The sequence below is a fragment of the Cucumis melo genome, chromosome 2, assembly GCF_025177605.1.
Source record: "Cucumis melo cultivar AY chromosome 2, USDA_Cmelo_AY_1.0, whole genome shotgun sequence".
Classification (NCBI taxonomy): Eukaryota; Viridiplantae; Streptophyta; class Magnoliopsida; order Cucurbitales; family Cucurbitaceae; genus Cucumis; species Cucumis melo.
The window spans coordinates 736,848-758,190 of NC_066858.1; the positions used below are offsets into that span (position 1 = coordinate 736,848).

At 35.0% G+C, this 21,343-nt stretch overlaps 4 protein-coding genes across 7 annotated transcripts; 2 read left to right on the forward strand and 2 right to left on the reverse strand.

Annotated features, from left to right (window-relative positions):
- The first annotated feature begins 737 nt into the window (after positions 1–737).
- On the forward strand, positions 738–5,110 carry LOC103492162 (uncharacterized). Of its 2 annotated transcripts, XM_008452410.3 has the most exons (4): positions 738–1,154; positions 1,503–1,698; positions 4,467–4,486; positions 4,728–5,110. In XM_008452410.3, exons 1-4 carry the CDS (start codon positions 1,042–1,044, stop codon positions 4,756–4,758), a joined length of 360 nt encoding a protein of 119 aa, XP_008450632.1. In that variant the 5' UTR covers positions 738–1,041; the 3' UTR covers positions 4,759–5,110. The 2 variants fall into 2 exon arrangements, with proteins under 2 accessions (XP_008450632.1, XP_050937213.1); XM_051081256.1 differs by lacking the exons at positions 4,467–4,486; positions 4,728–5,110 and having other exon boundaries at positions 827–1,154; positions 1,503–1,999.
- A 1,661-nt stretch (positions 5,111–6,771) lies between these two features.
- On the forward strand, positions 6,772–9,226 carry LOC103492161 (dormancy-associated protein homolog 3-like). Of its 2 annotated transcripts, none has more exons than XM_017045459.2 (3): positions 6,772–7,043; positions 7,627–7,821; positions 8,744–9,226. In XM_017045459.2, exons 1-3 carry the CDS (start codon positions 6,926–6,928, stop codon positions 8,848–8,850), a joined length of 420 nt encoding a protein of 139 aa, XP_016900948.2. In that variant the 5' UTR covers positions 6,772–6,925; the 3' UTR covers positions 8,851–9,226. The 2 variants fall into 2 exon arrangements, with proteins under 2 accessions (XP_016900948.2, XP_008450631.2); XM_008452409.3 differs by having other exon boundaries at positions 6,776–7,043; positions 8,740–9,226.
- Positions 9,227–10,713: 1,487 nt separating this feature from the next.
- LOC103492160 (uncharacterized) lies at positions 10,714–14,770 on the reverse strand. Its single transcript, XM_008452408.3, has 7 exons — positions 14,346–14,770; positions 14,006–14,124; positions 13,856–13,921; positions 13,178–13,375; positions 12,231–12,349; positions 11,911–12,016; positions 10,714–11,758 (listed from the first exon to the last, which is right to left on the reverse strand). Exons 1-7 carry the CDS (start codon positions 14,566–14,568, stop codon positions 11,150–11,152), a joined length of 1,440 nt encoding a protein of 479 aa, XP_008450630.3. The 5' UTR covers positions 14,569–14,770; the 3' UTR covers positions 10,714–11,149.
- A 312-nt stretch (positions 14,771–15,082) lies between these two features.
- LOC103492159 (uncharacterized) lies at positions 15,083–18,530 on the reverse strand. 2 transcript variants are annotated; one of them, XM_008452406.3, is made up of 7 exons: positions 18,111–18,530; positions 17,391–17,468; positions 17,158–17,300; positions 17,004–17,074; positions 16,240–16,335; positions 15,932–16,024; positions 15,083–15,456 (listed from the first exon to the last, which is right to left on the reverse strand). In XM_008452406.3, the coding sequence occupies exons 1-7, from the start codon at positions 18,528–18,530 to the stop codon at positions 15,374–15,376; spliced, it is 984 nt and encodes a 327-aa protein (XP_008450628.2). In that variant the 3' UTR covers positions 15,083–15,373. The 2 variants fall into 2 exon arrangements, with proteins under 2 accessions (XP_008450628.2, XP_050937215.1); XM_051081258.1 differs by lacking the exon at positions 15,932–16,024.
- Positions 18,531–21,343: the final 2,813 nt, after the last annotated feature.

Here is a 21,343-nt window from a genome sequence, read left to right on the forward strand (position 1 = left end):
ATTTGAATTGATATCACTCACGATAATTTGTTGAAACTCATGTTATCTTGTGAATATTTATGGATAGCATGACTTACTTATTGTCCATTTCGACCATGATATTCGCTACTCTATACTATGTACTATATCTAGCTTGTCACTTCCTAAACCCTCTCGTTACTTAATTCAAAGCTTGGTTCTCTACTCACTTGCTTGGCTTTTACCTTTCTCTGGTTCTAGAAATTTTTATTCACAATAAAACAAAAATTTATAAACCCTAAAACTATATCTAACAAGCATGAAAACACAAATAATAGAAACAAAAAAGAAACAATTGTTACCTCTCTAGAGAGAGAATCAATAGTAAAAATTGTCTAAGAAAGATTGGGAATCCACTATGTGCTCAATTCAGGCACGAAGGCAAAGTAAAAAACGATCGAGAACTAGAAAAATCACCTGCTGATGCTTCTTCCGTAAAAAAATGTGGAATAAAAAAGATGTGAAAGAGATATTCATCACAAGGAAGATCAACAAAGAGTACTAAAATAAGTTTTTTCAACCCATTGTTCAAAATCCATTAAAATGATGCAGTATAAAAAGTGAGAACAATAGTAAGTCAACTAGATCCAAGTTAACGTGAGAGCGAGTATCATGAGAAGCAATAATGTTGAATACCAATTGCCACCCACACCCATCTCGATCGAAAATAAAAACATCCTTTTAAGAAGAAATCAAAGCTATGTTTTAGTAGTCTATATTACTCTTTCTTTTATACATTTTTTTACATATGCTATCAAGAACATAAAGATCAAATATTCATATTACTCTCAATAATCTTTTCTACCATTAGATATATAAATATTATTTTTTACTTAGAACACTTTGGTTCTTTCTTCAACACTCTTCTTTTTCGTAGTTTCTCTAATCTACCATTTACCATACAACAAATCGCGTCCTGATTTCTTTCTTCTCCCTCTCCATCGCTGCCATTATCGGTCGCCGGCTCCCTTCCATCTTCCGTTTTCCGGTCTTTTAACTTCAGATCATACGGCGCCAGAATTTATGGCGGGATACTCCTCCACTGCTTCTGACAAGAAATCGTCTGATTCGGCCGACGATATACCGATCTTTAATGCTGAAAATTTGCAAAACAACTTGAAGATAATATATTACAGGTTTTTTCGATGCTTCAATCAACTTTACTTTCTTGTTGATACCGATTTGTCTTTTATTCTCTCCTGCATCAAAAGTAGTTGAATCCTATCATTTTTCTTAGAATTGGAATCCTTCCGTGATAGACCTAGATCCTGTCTTTTCTATTTCTATTTTCTTAATTAGCAGCTTATGTAACTGTAGATTTAATTGGTTGACCTAAAATTTTACTGGGTTTTGAGCAATCTCGGGAATGTTTGCATTCAAAATGAGTAGCTACTAAAGGGACCCGATGTGATTGTTGTTGATTATTATGATATTGTTCTTGAGTTTCGTGAATTTAGATCATAAGCGTCTACTATCTTTTGCAGCCGGACGTTTTTGTCTATAATTGGTGGAGTCATTGCTGGAATTTTGGGATTCACTGGCCTGACTGGATTTATATTTTATTTCCTAGTCATGGCAATTACTTCAGTTGCACTTGCAGCTAAGGCTGGGTTTTCCTTTCATTCATATTTTGAAAGCTGTAACCAGATTCTACTCGATGGCTTTCTGGGAGGACTTATGGTATGCGTCCTCTGCCCTTATTTTTTAGATTGGACAAAGTTGCAAGACACAATAGAGAACGTGGAATAGGATAATTGAATAATTTTATGTACTTGAATGAAACTGGTTTCTTTTGATGTTCTATTTTTATTTATAAGTAATATAAATTTTTACATCTAATGCCTCTAGGGTTTCTAAGTTACGAATCTTTCTTGTTAATTGCCTACATTTGTTCTGTATTTAGAAGAAATTAGTTACAATTGGTATTTTCACCCGCTTTACTCTCCTGCTTTCTACTATTGGAATGTGTAAGTTTGGAATCAAAGGAGAAGATAGGTCACAGTACTATCTTCAATGTTATTGTGCTGGAGGCTAGTTGAGAAAACACAGTAAAACTCCATTTCTTTTAGAAGGTAGTATAACGCAAGAAGAGGAAGGCCCAATTCTAAGTTGAATGTTCTTTTAAACCCCCTTGGGATCCCTTTTAGGGTGATTTCTTATCCTCCTTTGGACAATTTTCACATTTCCTATTAAGGAAAAATATAGTTTGTTTGATCATACTAATAAGGAAAGGAAATAAAAAGAGGTGGGCAAGTTGATTTTAGGAAATGTTGAGGGTTTTCTTTTTTCCTTCCTCTCACTTGCAACAGGATAGAGGTCTCTAGAGCATTGGGATTGGACTCGTTCCAATTCCTACAGAAACTTGGATAGACTGAAAAGTTGAGTTAGATAAATTCCTATGGGGTTTTTTTCAAGATTATGCTAATGAACAATGATTTAAGAATGTTTCAATGGTATTCTATGATAGAGGTTGTTAATGGGGTAATGTTATTAAGGTGCATCCGGTTGCTCGCCTGAGGAGAGGCGGGGTCTTAACACCTTGCAAGTACCCAAGCTAAGCGCCTTTCAGTTGCCTTGAACGTGCTCACCTTGTTCAATTGCTCAACTTTTTTTTAGCAAAAAAAAAAAAAAAAAAAAAGAAAATCTTATCCAATAGGATTAAAAGGAAGTATCAAAGTTTGTAAAGGTAGAATTAAAGAAAAATCAAAGAAAGGAAGGAGAATTGAACAAGAAAAAGAGTCAAAGTAGAAAAAAAATCATTTTTATTTCTATATCTTGCTTCAAATATTCTTTTCCTCGAGATTATTTGAGTTAATTTCCTCCTAATCTTATGTATATTTTATTTATATTGCTTTTGTTTATTTTTTTATTAACTGTGTGTCGCTTCAATCAGGCAACACCTATTTGTTGCCTCTCACCTTGAGGCCATTAAAAAGTTTGTGGCCTTAGAGTGCGCCTTGCACTTTGAAAACACTGAATGGGGTGTATTAGTGCTACTCATATTTGCTTAATGCCTAGCAAGTTTGGGGCTATGTACTTCCAGAATTTAGAGTGTAAACCTGTATGTAGTTTCAACACTAGCCTAGTCATTGAAAATATTTTTAGGGTGCTAGTTAAGAGAGGTGATGGTCTACCTTTTTTGAAGGTCCAATGTCATTCCTTCCAAGAAAAATTAAATGAGATTCTGCAAAGGTAAAAGCTGTAGGGTTTTTCTTCTGTATGGAGAAGTTAGGTTAGCCTTTAGTTGGCAATTTGCATCCTTCATTTTTTCCCATGTTTCGTGTGTCAGTGTGTGAACATGGAGGTAAGATTTAGGCTTCAATGGATCTGAGAGCTCAGGGTTTTGAAAGGAATTGGAGACTTCAGGGCAAGGGTGCCTTCAAAAGGCTAATTTCTTTGTTCTTTTTATGAGAGACCAAGAGTTAGATTAGAGTGACTAGGGACTTCTTAGGCTGAGTGTCTCTCTTTTTATGGATGTTGTTTTAAGTCTATTTCTCTACATGGATATTGATTGCAATCGAATCGAAGATTTTTTAGTATAGGTGGGGTGATAAAATCTTCACTTGAGTAGTTTTCAATTTTCTGCTGCTGTTGATAAGAGTTTCTTCTTCTACTTGGAAGAAAAGTGCAAAAGCGATAACCTGTTCAATATTGTCGAAGCTTGTGAGGTCATGTCAGCCCCTAGGCCATAAGGTCAGCTGTAAAAGGGTAGTGTTTGGTCGATTGGAGTCCCTTGTTAGGTCCGTTTGGCTCTTTTTGAGGGCTGGATTTTTTGTTGCTTTGTATTTTTTATTTTTTTTCTCAATTAAAGTTGGTATATTTGTCTAAAAGGCTACAAATGTAGTCATATTCTAAGTTGGTGTAAACGTTTGCTTGCTTAAAGATTATAGAGGATTAGGACTTGGCAAACGAGGATTTGGAGTATCTGCTGACTGCTGGAAATTCGAAAGTGGAAGCATTTTTTTTATGGTATAAGAAGTAAATGTGGTATGGATTGCTCTGGATAGTATTTGAAGGAACTCATAAGATGCAGCATGGAAATCAACTGTGTATTTCAAATCCTTGGTGGAAGCGTACAAAAGAAATTCTGTAAGAGTACAAAAGAAATTCTGAACTTAAGTATCACACCTTTTGAGGATCAATTATCTATTTATGGTCCCTCCTACTTTGGGGTCTGTGGGTTCATCTTTTGGTGGGACTTCTCTCAATGGTCTTGAATGAACTCCAGAATTCTTGAGTTTCAGAAAAGCCCAGATTGATCTCTACAATTTTTTCGTAGAGTCTAGGGGGCTTAAATTTCTTTATGACATTAGAAAATGTTTGTTTCTCAACATCCAGTAGATACTATGATTGGAAGATGTATTATTTGTCTTGTGACGACTTCTTATTTTTATGTGTTTGGTTATCCAACAACCTATTGACACTAACCCTTCGTTCTAATTTTGCAGTCGTTCGTGCTTTTCTGGACGTATCCTTTTATATAACTTTATGGTTTATACAAAGTACTTTTTGCCATTACTTCAAAAAATTTCCAACATTACACTATCGGAACATTCTGAAGATATACTTTTTTTCTTTCTGTAAGAGGTAGTTCTCATTTACATAGCCAAAGGGTATATTGCTCAGTTCATTATATGAAGTATATTACTTCCCTTGCGTATTTCTGTTTTAATTTGTATATTGAATTTGTTTTTCTTGACATGAAAAAGTTTTGCGTACGATATTGTTCATATATTTTGAGGCCAAATGCTGGCAGGAATTGGAAATTCTAGAGGTAGCTGCAGCTCTGTACACTTCGACTCGAGACTGGGAGTTCCAAAGGAGTAAATGAACTTTTGTCCTTCAAAAATGATAACTAGATTGAGTTTTATCTTTTGACCCCTTTCACCTTAATGATGATTGTGTTAAGTTTCTTTATAATCCTTTCATTACTATGTTTAGAATCTGAGAAGAGCGGGGCATTTTCTAGTGACGGGCAGAGATTTTATTTATTCTTTCTAGTTTTACAAGTTCTTGAGCTTTTGTTCTGAACTGATATATTTTAGTTCATCTGTGTTCTTATAAATAGTTCACGGCAATTCAGAACTCACAATGGTAGCTTTCTTGATCGAAGTGATCATTAATAAGTTAGACTCTCGTGGGCATCAAAAAGTTCATTGATCTGATCTTTTAGTAAATAAATACAATCATTGGAGTTGTGCAACTCAATTACCACTAAGCTAAGTTTATGTTGAAATGTTTTATTAAACCATGATATGTTTTACGCAAAAGTACATATGGTTTATTTGATGGGTCGGTATCTCTATGTTGAGGGCTTCAAATAGAATCTAAGTTTTGATTATTGTCGAAGGAGGACTATCTTAGATGATTTAATCGAATAAATGTGCACTATGTTAATTTTGCATGAGAGAGGTTTTCCGTTCATCATCCGACGCTTCAAGTAAACTCACTTTCTCATAGTTTTTTACTTTATTTGCAAATTCTTTGTGCCTAGTGCGAGTGAGAGTGATCCTTTCCCCTTTCTCTATTGATTTTTTGTGTACCACTTCTATGAATTCAATAAAGAAGAGGTTGAGTTTCCTTCAAGGATTATCTAATTTGGGTCGTGTCCTCTCTTCCTCTTTAAAGCCAAAATCGAACAATTGAAAGGACATTGAATTTGAACTTTATACTCTTTAGTTCTTTAAACAAATACCAACTTGATCGTAGGTGTGTTGGTGGCTAAGTATCACTTCTGTCCAAATTTTTTCTCTATTCTTAGGGTGTAAGTTTACAATTGGTATCAAATTTCAGTATCAACCGTTCGAAATATATTTGAATTATGGATTAAATACAAACATATTTGTTGAATACAATGAATTTAGGTATCAAGGCCAATACAAAAAGAAAAAAGAAGAGGCAGAATGAGAAAACGACTTGTTATCGCAATAAATGGAGTGATAAGAGAACTACATGGCGGCTTTGAATTTATTGAGTAATCCAATACTCATAATGGCATTACTCGTAATTTCTTTCAATTAAACGTCTCTTTTTGTCAATCGTAATGCCACGTTGTGAAAGCCTAAAGAGAGCCATCACGTGACTTTGGCCCACTAATCCATGCCACCTGTATCTCTTGTAGGGCCCAATATTTGTATTCTTTTCCCCCCCCCATACCTTTCCCATTTCTTTACCATACTCACTTTCCTTTTAATTTATCTAACAAATTCTTGAAATTATTTTCATATGCTTAGTATTTGTTAAATTTATGGGTTAGATGAATTCGATTCAAAACTAACAAATTGGGGTTTTTTCAATAAAAATAGAAAGTAGTAAAAAATTATTTTACACTTGATTTTCTATAAAGCCTAAATATCTTGTCACTATTTTTATCATTGTCTACACATATTTTATCAGTTATTTATATTCTTACGTTATTTTCGAAATAAATTTGCTAACCACCGTTTTTATTTGTTTATGTCATCCGATTAAACAACAATATTATTTTTTGTAGAATTAAATAGTAAAAAACATAAAGAACAAAAAAATAAAATAAAAAGAAAGTTAAAAGGGTCACATGAGATGACGTCATAAAGGGTCCCACCTCCATGACTTTTGGCATCATCACGTGCTATACCCCACTTTTATTTGATCTTATCCACAATACGTGCCTATTCCACGAACTCGCCACGTCACTACTCCTTCTCATCCATCCAACGGTCCAGATTCCCTCCTATTGTTTATTAACAAACTTGTTCGACGTTTACTCATCCGCTTTGCTCTTTATATAACTTCACACCGTTCCGCCATCTCCGTTCTTCTCTACAAACCCTTCATTCATTCATCAGAACTCTCTCTCTCTCTCTCTCTCTAACTTCCGCCGCAAACTACTGTTAACTCCGCCCTCGCCGTCGTTGCGTTTTTGGCGATGGGACTATTGGATCAGCTGTGGGACGACACGCTTGCCGGACCCACCCCGGACTCCGGCCTCGGCAAGCTCCGGAAGCACCCATCTTTCACTTCCCGATCCGCCGCCGCCGCCAAGGGTATGCCACAGCGGACCATAAGTTCTAACCATTCATTTCATTAAAAGGTTTCATTCTTTTTTAAACGTTTAGGTACAAAAGAAACAAAAATAATAATAATACCAAACAGTTTACTAACTTAACCTTATTAACAACTAAAGATTTGATCTCTTACCCTTTTAAAATTGTCAAGATTTGTAGCAATTTAGTGACTTAATTAGTTATGTTTTATAATTTTTCATATTGCTTCCCCTTCCTCTATGTTACGATGTTTAACTATTTTCACTAAGACTGTTATATAATTCAGATTAAAGTGGTTCATAGTTCATTATAAACCCTCATATCAATAAACTATGGACACCATATTACTATAAAACAACAAACTATGGACGGTAATTACTAACTATGTCATGACAGTCCGGACATAATTGTCATACATTTAAAAGTACAGTTACTAACAGAACGATTATCTTGGGACGTTGAATTGGCTATAACAATCAAGAAGAGATTTTATTGTAAGCTGTGACAAAAGAAGGTAAAAGAAAGAACAGAGATTTGAAATAATAATATGAAAAGTTGAACTCTGTTGCTAATTTGGGAGCAGAATCCAATAATGGGAAGAGGTACGAGGAAGGAATAATGTTGTCGTCGTCGTCGTCGGCGGCGGCGGCGGCGGAGGATGGTGTGAAAGTTTCGAGGAGAATTATGATCGTAAAGCCACCTGGGGGTTACCAGTATGGTTCTTCACCGCCGGTGTCTCCTGCCGCCTCTTCCACTCCGCCGTCTTCTCCTTTTTCCGGTAAATTTCCCAACCGCCATTCCATAACTTACAATGAGTTAAGTATGTGTGTGGTTTTATTATGTCTTTTTGTGTGGTTTGTGAGTTGTGCCCTTCTCATTGGGCACTCTATTAATTCTCTTTTCTAATAATAATTTCAATTGAATATTATTATTATTATTATTATTATTATTATTATGAAATGACCATTTTGTCCCTCCTTTGGACCTACAAATATTAATGCATTATTCCCAAATTGCCCATACTCTCTTTTGGATGTCAACCAAACTATTTCTTTAAACTTCACTCCTAATATGTTTACCTATATATACATATACACACACTTTACTCCTCAAATAAAATGTTTACGACATATAGATTTTTTTTTTATTTTATCAATTATAGCACTTATAGACTTCTGTCTATCAATCATATGATAGAAGTATATCGATGTCTATCATTGATAGAATATAAAAATTTGTTTACATGTTAGTAAATCTTTGGTCATATTTACCATTTTTTGACTTTTTATTTTCGTTAACTTCAATAATTATAGTCCATGGACCAATAATTATCGACGTTGAAATACAAAAGTATAAAATTGTTTAAAGTAGTTTTGTTATAGGATACTTTTAAAAGATTAAAATATGAATTCATTTGTGTTGTATTTTTAACATTGATTGGTCTTAATCTCTAATGGTAGTTTTTTCTTTTTCAACGTGGGGACGAATCTATTTCGCATTTAATGAATCTTTTAATTATGCCCACAAGCCTAGTTGATGTTTATTTTTCTAGATATAGATTCATCTACTTGTAATTATTTGATGAAAATAATAAATGTGATAACTAAATGGGTTTTTTCAATTTTGTTTATATATATAGTTTTTTTTTTTAAAACACCAATAAGTCAATATTAACATGTTTACATTGGATTTGGAGGTAGAGAATCATTCAGATTTCGAAGAAGATCGACATCGGATGCTTATGGGAAGACAACAAGTGAAGTCGGAGCTCGGACTCCTACTTCTCCTTTTGACATGTGAGATATGATAGTGATATCAATACTTATACTCTTCGACTCCAAACTTTGGATGAGTTGATGAGCGAATATCCTTGTATCGTTTAGGGTTGTTTAATAATAATGTCTTTAGCTTTTTGTCGAGAAACGTCGAAAGACTTTAGTGAGCGAGTTACATAGGTGTGCTTTGGTCATGTCTTGGATACGTAGATTTGTCGATATGTGTGAACTATCGTCCCGTGGCCCACTGAGAATTATAGGAAAGAATTTTGTTTGTGTGGTCATCATGTGTTCTTTTGTGTATTATAAGTTTATGGTTTGTAGTTTTATCACTTGTAGTAATATCTCTCAGTTGACAATGACGGTGTCTTTACTTTGTGTAAGAGAGAGACCAACATTTCCCTTTTACCTCTTTTTTCTCTTTAATTCATCATCCTTTTGAATATAGTTCAAAAGAATTAACGAGTGGCAAAGTACTATATTTTATATATATATCGAGTAAAACGGTTTAATCATGTAAAAAAAAATATTTGTGGTGGTTGGATCTTTCACTTATAAATTAAGAATCAGTTTCGAATTGTCAAATGAATTTGACCCAATGAATTCGTAAAAGAAGTAGTCGATTGATTTGTTAGAGAGAACTATCCCAACAAAGTATCGAGAAGAAGTCTTAGACAATGGAGTAGAGATTTCCAAATTATTATATAAGTTTGCAGTGTCATTTCTTTCTTACTATATGGTCAAGAAAACCTCATCCTGCACAGAAAAGAACTCATCACTATAATTGAAGGGTGATTTGTGTAATTTATCTATATTAAGAAATGATGATAGATAGTCTATACTAAACATTAAACAATAGGTTACATAATATAGATTAGAAAATATGTTTTGGACAAATACAAAAGAGGTGGCCGAAGTCTGGTAGATGAGAACAAAAATATAGTGTATATTGGTGGGTGGCTGAAGCCATTTTTGTTCCTGCCTCCAACATATACATAATTATACTCAATTATACTTACGTTCATGAATCTTGCCTACTTTTAATCCTTCCATTGACGATCAAATCGAAGTTCGTCGATCGATATTAGTTCGGGAAAGTTTCAGATCGAGAAATCTAAAAAATATTTCACAGTTCAGTCAACATTTACTCATCGACGGTCGAAGTTAATTGTAATATTAATTAAACTGACCATAGTCGGTTTGATGACAGTTTGATCGAAAAACTGACTTTGACTGACCGATGTGATCACTCATAAATATAATATACTTTTTTATTATGATTTTCAGATAATGTTCATGTTAAACCAATCGACATTTATTCATTGACAGTAGAGTTGGTTTAAACATTTACTAAACCAACTCTGCATAATCGGTTTAGCGGTGGTTTGATCGAAGAACCAACTTCGACTGACCAATATGATCATCCCTTCCCTAATATAATATGCTTTCTTGTATCTTGATTTCCAAATATAATATGCTTTCTTGTATCTTGATTTCCAAATTTTGTTCAAGGATCTTGCCTACTTGGTTAATTTGATTAACAATAGCTCGTCGTATTTCAACAGGTTGAAGAACGATGTTAAAAAGTTTTGTATTTCAGAGTTTGGTCCTTTTGTCTTGCTTCCTTGAGTTAGGGTTTTATAAACTTTTATTTTCAATATATATATATGGAAGAAGACATAGCTTAGCTGTACTAACATTATATTACTTCAAGGTTTTCACTTTCCATCATGACTTTTGTTTTGTATGGGCAAATAAGGCTTATGTTGGGGAATGGGTTAGGAGTATTGGATGCAAATCTTTTGATCTATTTGAACTTTGAACTTAGTGTCATCTCATGCAAAGAGATGCCTCAGCTTTTCACTATTTGAACTTACTGTCATCTCATGCAAAGATTATAACACAAAAATCAACAGCATATGAAGAATTATTATTGGGTACATTATGACTACTGTACCACAGGACAGAAGACTTTGGAAATACTTTTTACACTCAAAAGTCTTGAGTCCTCTCAACTCTCAAAATACCATCACAAAACAAGCCAACACAACATGGCATGAAAAAGTGGAAAAGGCATAATCTAAACTAAATAAAATGAGTGCCAATGTAGCAAAAATTGGAAAGCTTCATCTTTTACCTTGGCAAACAGATTCCATCACAACAAGTGGGGCTTCATATAACCATTCTTCTCTCTTTACTTTTCACCTTCCACAAAATATAGGGGTAGGTCTCTGCTCCAATTGCGTCCGTGAAATCCTATGATCTTGATGCTAAGTGTGTTGATTGTTCTTTTTACAAGAGGGGCCAACTGAATGGTTGATAATTTGGGTATCATCTCATTAAAACAGTCAAATTGTTGTAACTTGCAATGTTAATGGGAGTACCACTGCCTCGTTTCATCACATTGGCTTCTACAAATCGTTTCCATGCCTTCAGTGGTCGATTTGCCTTGTCCAATTCAGAGTTTCCTAATGTTTTATGATTCCTGAACAAGCCTCTTGCTGCAAAACTCATGAACTCGGTAGGGTCGATGTAACCACGCATTCTTGATATGAATCCACCTTCTCGAGAAAGACGCATTCTGAAATTCCAATCAGAAATAGGTTGCTGTTCTGCGGGAACATCCAAATCGAACTGTGTTTGAGTTTCTTGCTTGGTGGGGGAATTGTAGTCGACGGAAGTAAAGCTCCCAATACCAAATGACTCCCAATCAATTTGCTGTAACATTATGGCTGCTCGTTCTGTGCCACTCATTGAATGATTTTGCATATCCAATGCACGATCGTTAGCTAGTTTTTCTACTTGAAGTTTCATATCGAGTAACCGATTTCCAACTCTTGAAGCGACTGCATCATATAAGTTCCCCCTGGAGAACTTTTGTTCACTTTCAGAATTGAGTAAATCTTCAAATTCAATGGGATCACCTATAAGAATTGTCACCTGATGTTTCCATGGTAATGACAAGAGGAATATTTAAGAAAGGTAAGACAAATAACTAACACACTAAAAGATTAATGAGATACATGGAAATGGAAATTGAAAAGAACAATATTTATATGAGAGATAGAGAGAGTAAAACTTGAAAAACTCACCGTCTTTCCAATCCTGGGGATTTTAGCTCCAATCGGCATGATCTCCTGCATCCCCGTGTGAACAAATGGGATAACTGTAGGCACGGTGTCCGCATCTAGAATCAGCCTGCCACGATATCGACAAATAATGGTAAACAGGCTGTATAAAAACAGAAGAAATAATAGGAAGCTATGCTGTGAGAGACAAATAATGGTAAACAGGCTGTAAAAATTCAAATTAGAGTGGATACTACTGAAAAGAAGCTACAAAAAATATGGATCTTCAAAAATACTTCAACCCCGTAATTACAAACCAAAAAACCAGTTTCATAGATGCTCACCTTCCAATACCTCTTTTTGAAGAACCCATTGTTTTTCCACCATCTCGTGAACGACTTCCCTCTGGAAAGATGTGAACCCAGCCTCCATGATTTAGTTTTGAAATGGCCATGTCCATTCCCTCCAAGACAAAAGATATGGTGAGTGAGAACTAAAATACAGATGAAAAATAAAATTCAAGTAATGAAGCCAAAACTCCAAACACAAGCTTAATCCATGCATAGACCAATTAGAATATGATTTTTCACACAATACTTCACTTTGAGAAATGTGGAGTTCAATCCATCCAAACAACTTTGTCCATCAGTAAAAGAAAATAACAAGAGAGATCAGGTGGTGGGAGAGAGGGATCAAAACATTTAGGCCCCATTTGATAAACATCTAGTTTTTGGTAGTTTTGGGTTTTGGTTTTTGAAAATTAAGCTTGTAGACTAAACTACTAAACACAACTTCCACCAATTGTATTCATTGTTTTATTGTCTACTTTTTAAGAGTATTTTCAAAATTAGAGCAAGTTTTATGAAAAAAAGGCTTCAAAAAATTGTTTTTTTGTTTGTTGGAATTTCACCATGAATTCAACTATTTGTTTAGAAAATATAAAAACCATGGGAAAGAAAAATGTGGAAAAACAAGCACAGTTTCTGGTCTTAGAGAAATACATTATTTAATTTGCCTCCAGACTATGCATCCAAGGTGATCGAGTTGGAATCCAATTAAACGAGGAAAAGAGAAAAAAAAAACATTTAAACTATATATACAATTAGTAATATTAAAGATGATACGTAAAGTATTTGCTCATGTCTATAAACAGGTAATTGGAAATAAACCATTGAAGGTAACCACAGACACGTCAACCACATTTCAAATGATAAACACCATGTATTCCAATCCCACTATACAAAATTTTTCAAAAGCCAGTACATAAGAAGAATTCTAAAGGCTGCAATACCTTCTGATAAATACCATCACCACGAGCAACTGGCAGCACTTTCACAGTACTAAAGAATGCAGAAGTGACAGAATTGTTAAAACATCGATCTGTTGCACATAGAGTCCATCTCAAATTCTGGGCATCAAAAAGTACACTTGGAGGAAGCAGTGCTGCAATTACAAAAGGGTCATCTACAGAGGCCACGTGATTGCTAACCTGGAAAAATAAGGAGAAAAATACAGTGCTCCATCATTCCCACAATTTATCAAGGATAAGAGACACAAGTATTCACATATAATGCACCAGCCATATACTTCAAAAAGACAAAAACTAAAGTATTTCTTCATGTTTTGACAATGCAGCAAAACCAGGAGCAGTGTTCTAAAAAGACCTTCCGGGTGTGTGTCTGGGCTCAAGGTGCAATTCTGGTGCCTCGCTTTGAAAAGGTGAGGCTCACAAAATCAAGCGCTCACCTTTTGTGAAGCCCCCAGGCTCAAAGCCATTTTCATATATAAGGAAAATTTTCAACTTTACTAAGTCTAAATGCAAAATTTCTTGCATATTTTTTTTCCATTTTTTCAATTTTTTTTGCGCCTTGCTCTTAAGCCCTAGAAAACTATCGCACTCTAGAAACACTAACCAGAGAAAACACGTAAAAAGTTCAATGGAAAAAAAGAAATGAATAAGGATCCTAACTGTAACAAGAGGTTGGTCCTTTGGTCTTTGCAGCACAGCTTTGTGTAGTTTCTCAAGACCGTAGACCTAAAAGAGAAACCAAATGATCAGATGGCAAATAAATTATTTAATATAAGAAAGAAAACTTCATAGTACACTAATATTCAGCACCTGCACACGATTCAAACCATGCATAAACACATGGCAAACATTTCCAAGAACAGGAACAGCAACAGCCTGAAGCATACGAAGAACGGCCGATTCTTCTCCATCATTAAAATCCTTGCCCACTTTTTCCGTCAAAATTAAACCACCAAAAAACATAGGCAACTCAGCATTGGCAGAAGCCACAACTCAAAACAATCATTTCTTCACATACAATCTCTAAAGTTACCAGAGATCAATCCCGTAGACTCATACAGAGCGTGAAGTTACCAGGAAACTACACAAGAAATCTAACTAAAAAGTAAAAAAGAAAAAAAAAATGAAGCATTGGAAAATGAAAAGACACCTCGCTTGCGATAAAAGACAGTGGAAGACGGCAAATCATGGCGAAAATCACGAAACCGCTGAAGCCAAAGACGGAGGGTGAAGGAGAAGTAGCCATCAGAGAAAATGGTAGGTTTACGGCGATGATTATCGACTGCAACACGGAAGCGGTCCCTGAGGCGGAGTTGGAGAGAGCGGGCCTTGTTCTTCCAGAGATCAGTCCGGTCGATGAGATTGAGAGCCATGGAATTTAAGTGAGAGGAATCAGAGAAGAAGGACGGGAGATTGTAGGAAAGCAAAAGATGAAATGGAGGATGGGAGGGTAGTTTGATCGGAGAAGGGAAGAAGAAGGCGGCGGGGAGTGAGGAGGTTTTTATTGCGTGTGTGTCGGTGTATGATACACCTGTTTTCCGATCCGACTCATCAGATATCTTCACTTTTACGTTATGACTTATGAAGACAACAAAAGCAAAATTGACCATTTTTGGCCCTAATAGTTTCTTTTTTGAATTTTGGACCCCTTTTTAAAAAATTACTTTTTTGACACCTAAATAATTAAAATGCATTCGTTTACGTATTGCAAATATGACAAATTTACAATTTTGAAAATATAGTGACATGGTCACTGTAATCATAGACTTTTTTTGTTATTTTTGTAAACATCCCTTTTTATTTCATTTACACCAATTTTTATTACAAATAATTAAACTTGATCTATATTCACAACACATTTATTACCTGTTGATAAACTAAGAGGAATTTATCAAATCAAAAGGATCAAATTACAACTATAATCCATAACAAATAAGTTAGAACTTTGTTCGATCTATAAGAACTGAATTTGTAATTTAATCTTTTGTATTTCACCCCATATCGCCCTACAACAGTTGTACGACGTCGTAAAATAGAGGCTATATTTAAAGAGAGATTAAGAAACTGGGGCAAGATTTAAATGATGGTTTCCAATTGATTCTTCTTCTAAGTTGACAAATTAGAGTGATGGGATCATAATTGCATTGTTCTTCTTCTCCCACAGCATTCCCCTGATGATTAGCATATGAAGATTTGATAATTTGCCAAAGCATTGCCAATGTCCAAGTAATTGACATCAACCACAGTATCTCCAAGATCATCTGTAAAGATCACATGTTTAGCTTCCATATATTATTTTAAAGCATAAAATGGTTTAATCATAATTAATCCCTAGCATTGGATCGATTTAGTCTCTAAGCTATAAAAGATCTAGATCACGTTTGAACTTTGAATTATGCTTCTATTCAGTATCGATAATTAATGTTGTACATGAAAGGTTGATCTACTCTAAACATGTGAAAGAGAATGGAACGTGTCAAGTGAATTGATCGATTGAATTATTACCTCTAACTATTCACTTGGGTTATTTGATAGGTATATCATGTCAACATTCTATCAATAATATGTTACCGACAAAGAGATTAAGTGATTTTCCTTATTTCAAAGTTAGATAATGTAATAAAGGACAAAAATTCTCAAAGTTTTAAGGATCAAGTAAGTACGATATTACTCAAAGTTGGAAATTCGAAAAAATATCTCATGTCAAAACCATGGAGAAAGTTAGAGAAACAAAACCTTCATAAATAGTTCTTGCTATATGTACATAGTCAGGTATGATATCTCTGTATATGATTCCATCTGGATGAGCATCCAACACCACAAGAACCCCTATCATGGACAGTTCTTAAAAATTTCAACCGATGAAAAAGGGATAAGGGCGAAGCTCGCTGAGTTTGATATACAAAATCTTTCTCTATCTGATATTTACGTGCAATTCAACTAATTTCATAGATATTTTAAAAAAATGGAATAGAAAAAGTAGTAGGATATTAGGTTTGTAGTATGTTCCTTTGACCACTAACCCAACCTAAGAAAAAGATTACCTGGAGCCTCCCAGTCCTTAGTAGAACTGCTGGGCATAGGTGCCAGCCAGAGGATATTTCTCAAGTTCATCGAATCGTCATAGGATACATTAGATCCTACACATTAAGAAAGTCTAGTAATTAGCAAACAATGATTTTGAAGGGAAAAAGTGCAGATCAGAAACATCAATATTTCTTTATCTTTCAGGCAGAGAGAGGGAGGAAATGAAAAAAGAAGCAAGAATTCAATTGGGATCAACACTTTATAAGGAAAACAAAGCCAAGTACAAAAAACAACTTTTCGTTGAGAAAAGAACCTTTTGAGTTTTGAGTTTTTTATTAACATTTTTTAAGTAAACTATACAGTTACATCCCAAAGATCTCAATGTCCTTTTTGTTTTCTATCATTAGACTTATAACCCCTTTCATATTTTCTTCTTAAGTTTTGTCTTTTTTCCATGTTTTCACATCAAATAGAGAGAAGAATGGACAAACTTCAGGTGAAAAGGTTTAATAAAAGAGAGGCTACAATGTCTGTTTAAGTTATTCTTTCTTAGCTTAATTTAATTCAGTTTATTAAAATGAAGCACATACTCGACAAGATGGGGAGTCAAATGATCTAGCTTCAACACATATCATGCTTTTTCAGGCCTTTTAGTACAATTAGCACTAAAACTTTGATTTTAGCTCAAAGCTTATGGTCTAGCAAAAGCATTTCACGTCCATGGAAATGAGGTGAAAAAAGAATTGCATTTGATGCACCGAACAGTTTGTCTTTGTCATACCTATTTGACAATAACCCATGTTGCATGGAAAAGTTTTCTTATCATAAGCTGGGAATTCCTTGGCATGAAACCTGCCAAATGCAAAACTTGTCACATCTCACTTAAAACTCCAATGGTTCTTTTTTGGGGAAAAGAAAAAGAAGAAAGGACTCACAAAATACCGAGCCTGTTGTTGTCAAAGGCAAGAAAAAGATGACCATGAAATAAATCGAAACGGTTCAATTTAATGTTTATCCCCATAGCAGAAGATCGAGTAGCAATGAGCTCAAACAGGAACTGAAGGTATGAATTTAGTTCCTGCAATTTGAATACCACACACCATTTATAAGTCCACATCAAATGTCACAAATATCATAAACAACGGTTTTTCATAGTGTAAAGATAGACCTCGCTTATGAAGCGTCTCCCATATGGTGTTCTTGTGAGTTCGCATTTGTGGCTTTGTGATCCATGAATGTCAGGTATCTGTTACATTACTAAAGCGACTAGGAGTTAATAAACTAAACTCTCAATCCATTGATTAAAATAATATATGCGTAAAAAATGTAGGCATTGTCCATTTTAGACATTCAATAAATAAATCGGATGACATATGGTATACACCAATCGAGAAATAAAAGATGTATGAACTTTTAGTAAAAAACATTCCTACCTAAATAAACCCAACCAGTCCTATCTACAAAGTTTAACACTTAAAAGGTTATATTACAGATTTGAACCATACAGTTTGGGGAAAGTTTGGATCTAGTCCTTGTAGTTTATAGTTATAGTTTAGTCCCCATGCTCGTCCATGAGCCAATTGAGCTTCAAGACTGCAGATGTTTTCGCTTTCTACCTCGACATTTTGTGCCTAGCACCAATTGCTAGTTAGAAGGAAGGCAATTTAGATCTTAGATACTCCATTTTACTAAATTTATCAAAACTCTTATAAATAGTTCCTCCAGTAGATAACTGTTGGTTACTAGTCATAAGGATTTTATCAAACTATTGGGACTATTCACGAGACTAATTTCTACCTTCTAATTTTTTTCGAATCATACGAACCAAATTTATAATTTAACCAATCAAATCTCATAAAACAAGTTAAAGTAGACACATAAAACTCACAGGGATTATAGCAGGATCAAGGGTGCGATGAATAGCCCCAGGGTCTCCACCAGAATCAACACCAAGTCGAGCGAGTTCAAGAACCGACTGGGGTGGCCACCAAACAAGCTCATCCTCCTCTCTCCGACTCCGATCATCAAATCCCGTCGACCTCAAGCTCCGTCTACTGGATAATTTCGCGTTGGATGGAGTTGGATGGAACGGAACAAGGAATTTGAAACAAGATTTCAGATCCTTCGCTACACCAGGATTCACAGAAGAAGCTTGAGATTTAGAACCGAGAAGATTGAGCAAATCAGGGGGAGTGGCTTTGGGAATTGGGGGTGGTTTGTTGTAATTGGGAAAAAGAGCAAAGGGGGTGACTGAAAGAGAGAGGGAGAGGAAAATGGTGAATTTGAGAGAGATTGAAGATTTACCCATTTGAAGGCTACGTGTGGAGTTGATGAAAATGCATAGTAATGGAGGTTGAAGAACTTGAGACAAGTGGTTGAATCAGATCGGCCATTTCTTCACCAAACAAAGTACAAAATAGTTGATGATTGTGGGGGGAGGGACTCAATGGAATGTCAGCAAATATACAAAACCGAACCGAACCGATCAGATAGTTCCGAATCATTTTGGTTCGAATTTTAGCAAAAACAAAATCGAACCGATCAGAATTTAACGAAAACAAAACTATTCGAATCGGTTTGTTTCATCCAAACAATGGACCAAACCGAAGGTTCGATTGGGTTCAGTCCATTATTCGTCCGAACAACCCAACTCGTGGTTTTATCACTTTTCTAATGGTGTTCGTTTCTTGACGGAGTGTTTCTTCAGCCTCCACTTTGTTCATTAAGTTCATCGGTGATTGCAAGGTTAGAGGTTTCTTTCTTCTTAACTTCTCTGAATGCAACAATGATTCAATATTCATTTGATATTTTGAACTCAAAATCTTACCGAAACTTAGTTTGTTTTATTTTGTAACACTGTATGTAAACTAAGATTTAGGGTTTCATTTCTCTTTATCTCTGTTTGCCTTTCCTTGTATGAACTTTGTGAATCATGAAATCTTGGAATTAGAATACAGAATTGTAAGAAATATGGCAGCAAGATTTGAAGTGGAGAGATTCGATGGAAAGGCAGATTTTGTGCTATGGAAAATGAGGATGAAAGCACTTATACTTCTACAACAAAGAGGTCTTCCCGAGACGACGACGACGACGACGACGACAGCGAAGGATCGAGTTCAAGAAATGGAAAATATCGCCTTCAGCACGATCATATTCCATTTGGAAGACAATGTGCTTCTCCAAGTCAGCGATGTTGAAACAAGTGAGGAGTTTTGGGAAAGATTGGAACAACTATTCTCAAGAAAATCGTTTCGAGATAGGTTGTATCTAAAGGAGAGATTCTTCGGGTACAAAATGGATTCCTCTAAGAATATTGAAGATAACTTGGAAGAGTTTACGAAGATTGCATGGGATTTTTCAAGGATAGGAGCAGAGGTATCGGATGAAGATCAAGCTGTGATTCTTCTCAGCTCACTTCCAAGTATGTATAATGAAGTGAGAGATAGTTTAATACATGGGGTTAGAGATTCATTAACTGTTGGGATGGTTGTGAATGCATTGAGAGCAAAGGATAAGGAAATGAATGAGAAAAGACAAGAAGGTATTGAAAGAGGTAGGAAGTGTTACCATTGCCAGAAAGAAGGACATATTCGACGAAATTGTCCTACGCTGCGTAAGAGCAAGGAATGGATACTAAGTTCGGGGTGCACGATGCACATGACGCCGAACAAAAACTATTTGATTGATTTCGTGGAAACGGAGGAAACAAAAGTGAATGGATTCAATGATCAGTTTGAAGTTAAAGGCGTAGGGTTAGTGAAGATCAAAACTGATGATGGGCAAATAAGAACTCTATCAAATGTTAAGTATGTACCAAATTTGACAAGAAATGTTATTTCTTTGGGAGTATTGGACGATAAGGGTTGTTTTTTCATGGGAGATGAAGGCACATTGAAGATATATAAAGATTCTTCACTCATATTGAAGGGCAAACTTACCAATGGTCTCTATATATTGGAAGGATCAGCAATTACAAATTGATTTTGTGAGGAGCAGCAAACAGTGATAATTCCCTTTCTTTTCTTTTTGTCTAAAAGATAGTACTTTGCATTTGTGAACATTGAACATGCATGAATATGATAGCCAAAGCTTCTACTGACTTCATGGAATGATTTGTTTTCAATTACAGGGTTATACGCTTTAACTACGTTGAGTTGAGTTGGATATTAAATAGTCGTGTGTAGAATGAATTGTCTAATTCGAGTTAAAGTTCTAAAATAGCAACTTTGATTTTAAATTTTCATGTCATATCATACATTGTTTCCAATTTCACTCAAAGTTGATTTAGAATAAAGTGTGGATGGCATACAAATAAAATTTTAATTTGGGATCAATCCTTAAGCTTTAATAATTTAAATTTGAAATTTAGTCTAAGTCATGTCCAAAATTTTATATTACCTAAAAGAATTCATCTCATTATCTCTAAACGAGAATACTATTGAAACTACCTAGAGATGTCTCTATCTTTGAATGAGACTACTATTGAAATTACCTAAGAACAACGTTTTGATCTAAAACTCAAATCTTCTAACTTCCATTAATAGAAAAACGAAAAGATAGAAGGACTATCGAGAGATAATAAATTTGAACATTATTTCCATATAATATAAGAAAGTATGCAAGTCATATTTGTTAAGCAGTCGAACCAAATATTTTATAAGAAAACACTATATATACACTAGGATTGACAACAAAAATCGAGTATGTATGCTAGGTTCCTCGTCTTGTACCCATCTTCATCCTTGCCTTTGCCCCCACCATTTAAAGGTGGAGACGGAACAATAATTTCCCATTGGAGAGAATAGGTCCTCTACTATCTCTCTTCAATTTCTTACATCTAGATCCTCGATTTCTTAAGTTAAAATTGTTAAAGGCTTCCCAAAAAATACCCAACCCAAACACCAACGAGTGTACCCTCCACTCCACCTACCTTTACATTACCATCTGATTAGTTTACGTGATTTGTTGTGTAAATATTATTAAAAGGCATTCAAAACATATATTAAGAATACAAAAACTGGCAAATTGAGGAGTAACGTACCCCTCCAGCCCCCTACGTAGATCCGTCGATGACTACCACATCAACGAATACAAGTACAACTTCATATATAACTTGAGATA

Bases quoted from the DNA above. Each gene is read 5' to 3' on its own strand.
- LOC103492162 (XM_051081256.1), top strand. From the start codon at position 1,042: ATGGCGGGATACTCCTCCACTGCTTCTGACAAGAAATCGTCTGATTCG. The intron at 1,155-1,502 runs GTTTTTTCGATG...TATCTTTTGCAG, and splicing joins TTGAAGATAATATATTACAG to CCGGACGTTTTTGTCTATAA.
- LOC103492161 (XM_017045459.2), top strand. From the start codon at position 6,926: ATGGGACTATTGGATCAGCTGTGGGACGACACGCTTGCCGGACCCACC. The intron at 7,044-7,626 runs GTATGCCACAGC...ATTTGGGAGCAG, and splicing joins ATCCGCCGCCGCCGCCAAGG to AATCCAATAATGGGAAGAGG. The intron at 7,822-8,743 runs GTAAATTTCCCA...ATTTGGAGGTAG, and splicing joins GCCGTCTTCTCCTTTTTCCG to AGAATCATTCAGATTTCGAA.
- LOC103492160 (XM_008452408.3), bottom strand. From the start codon at position 14,568: ATGGCTCTCAATCTCATCGACCGGACTGATCTCTGGAAGAACAAGGCC. The intron at 12,350-13,177 runs GTATTGCAGCCT...TTTGTCTTGGAG, and splicing joins GTGATGGTATTTATCAGAAG to GGAATGGACATGGCCATTTC. The intron at 11,759-11,910 runs GTGAGTTTTTCA...TGGAAACATCAG, and splicing joins TCCCCAGGATTGGAAAGACG to GTGACAATTCTTATAGGTGA.
- LOC103492159 (XM_008452406.3), bottom strand. From the start codon at position 18,530: ATGGGTAAATCTTCAATCTCTCTCAAATTCACCATTTTCCTCTCCCTC. The intron at 17,301-17,390 runs GTCTATCTTTAC...TTCAAATTGCAG, and splicing joins GGAGACGCTTCATAAGCGAG to GAACTAAATTCATACCTTCA. The intron at 16,336-17,003 runs GTATGACAAAGA...CTTAATGTGTAG, and splicing joins CATGGGTTATTGTCAAATAG to GATCTAATGTATCCTATGAC.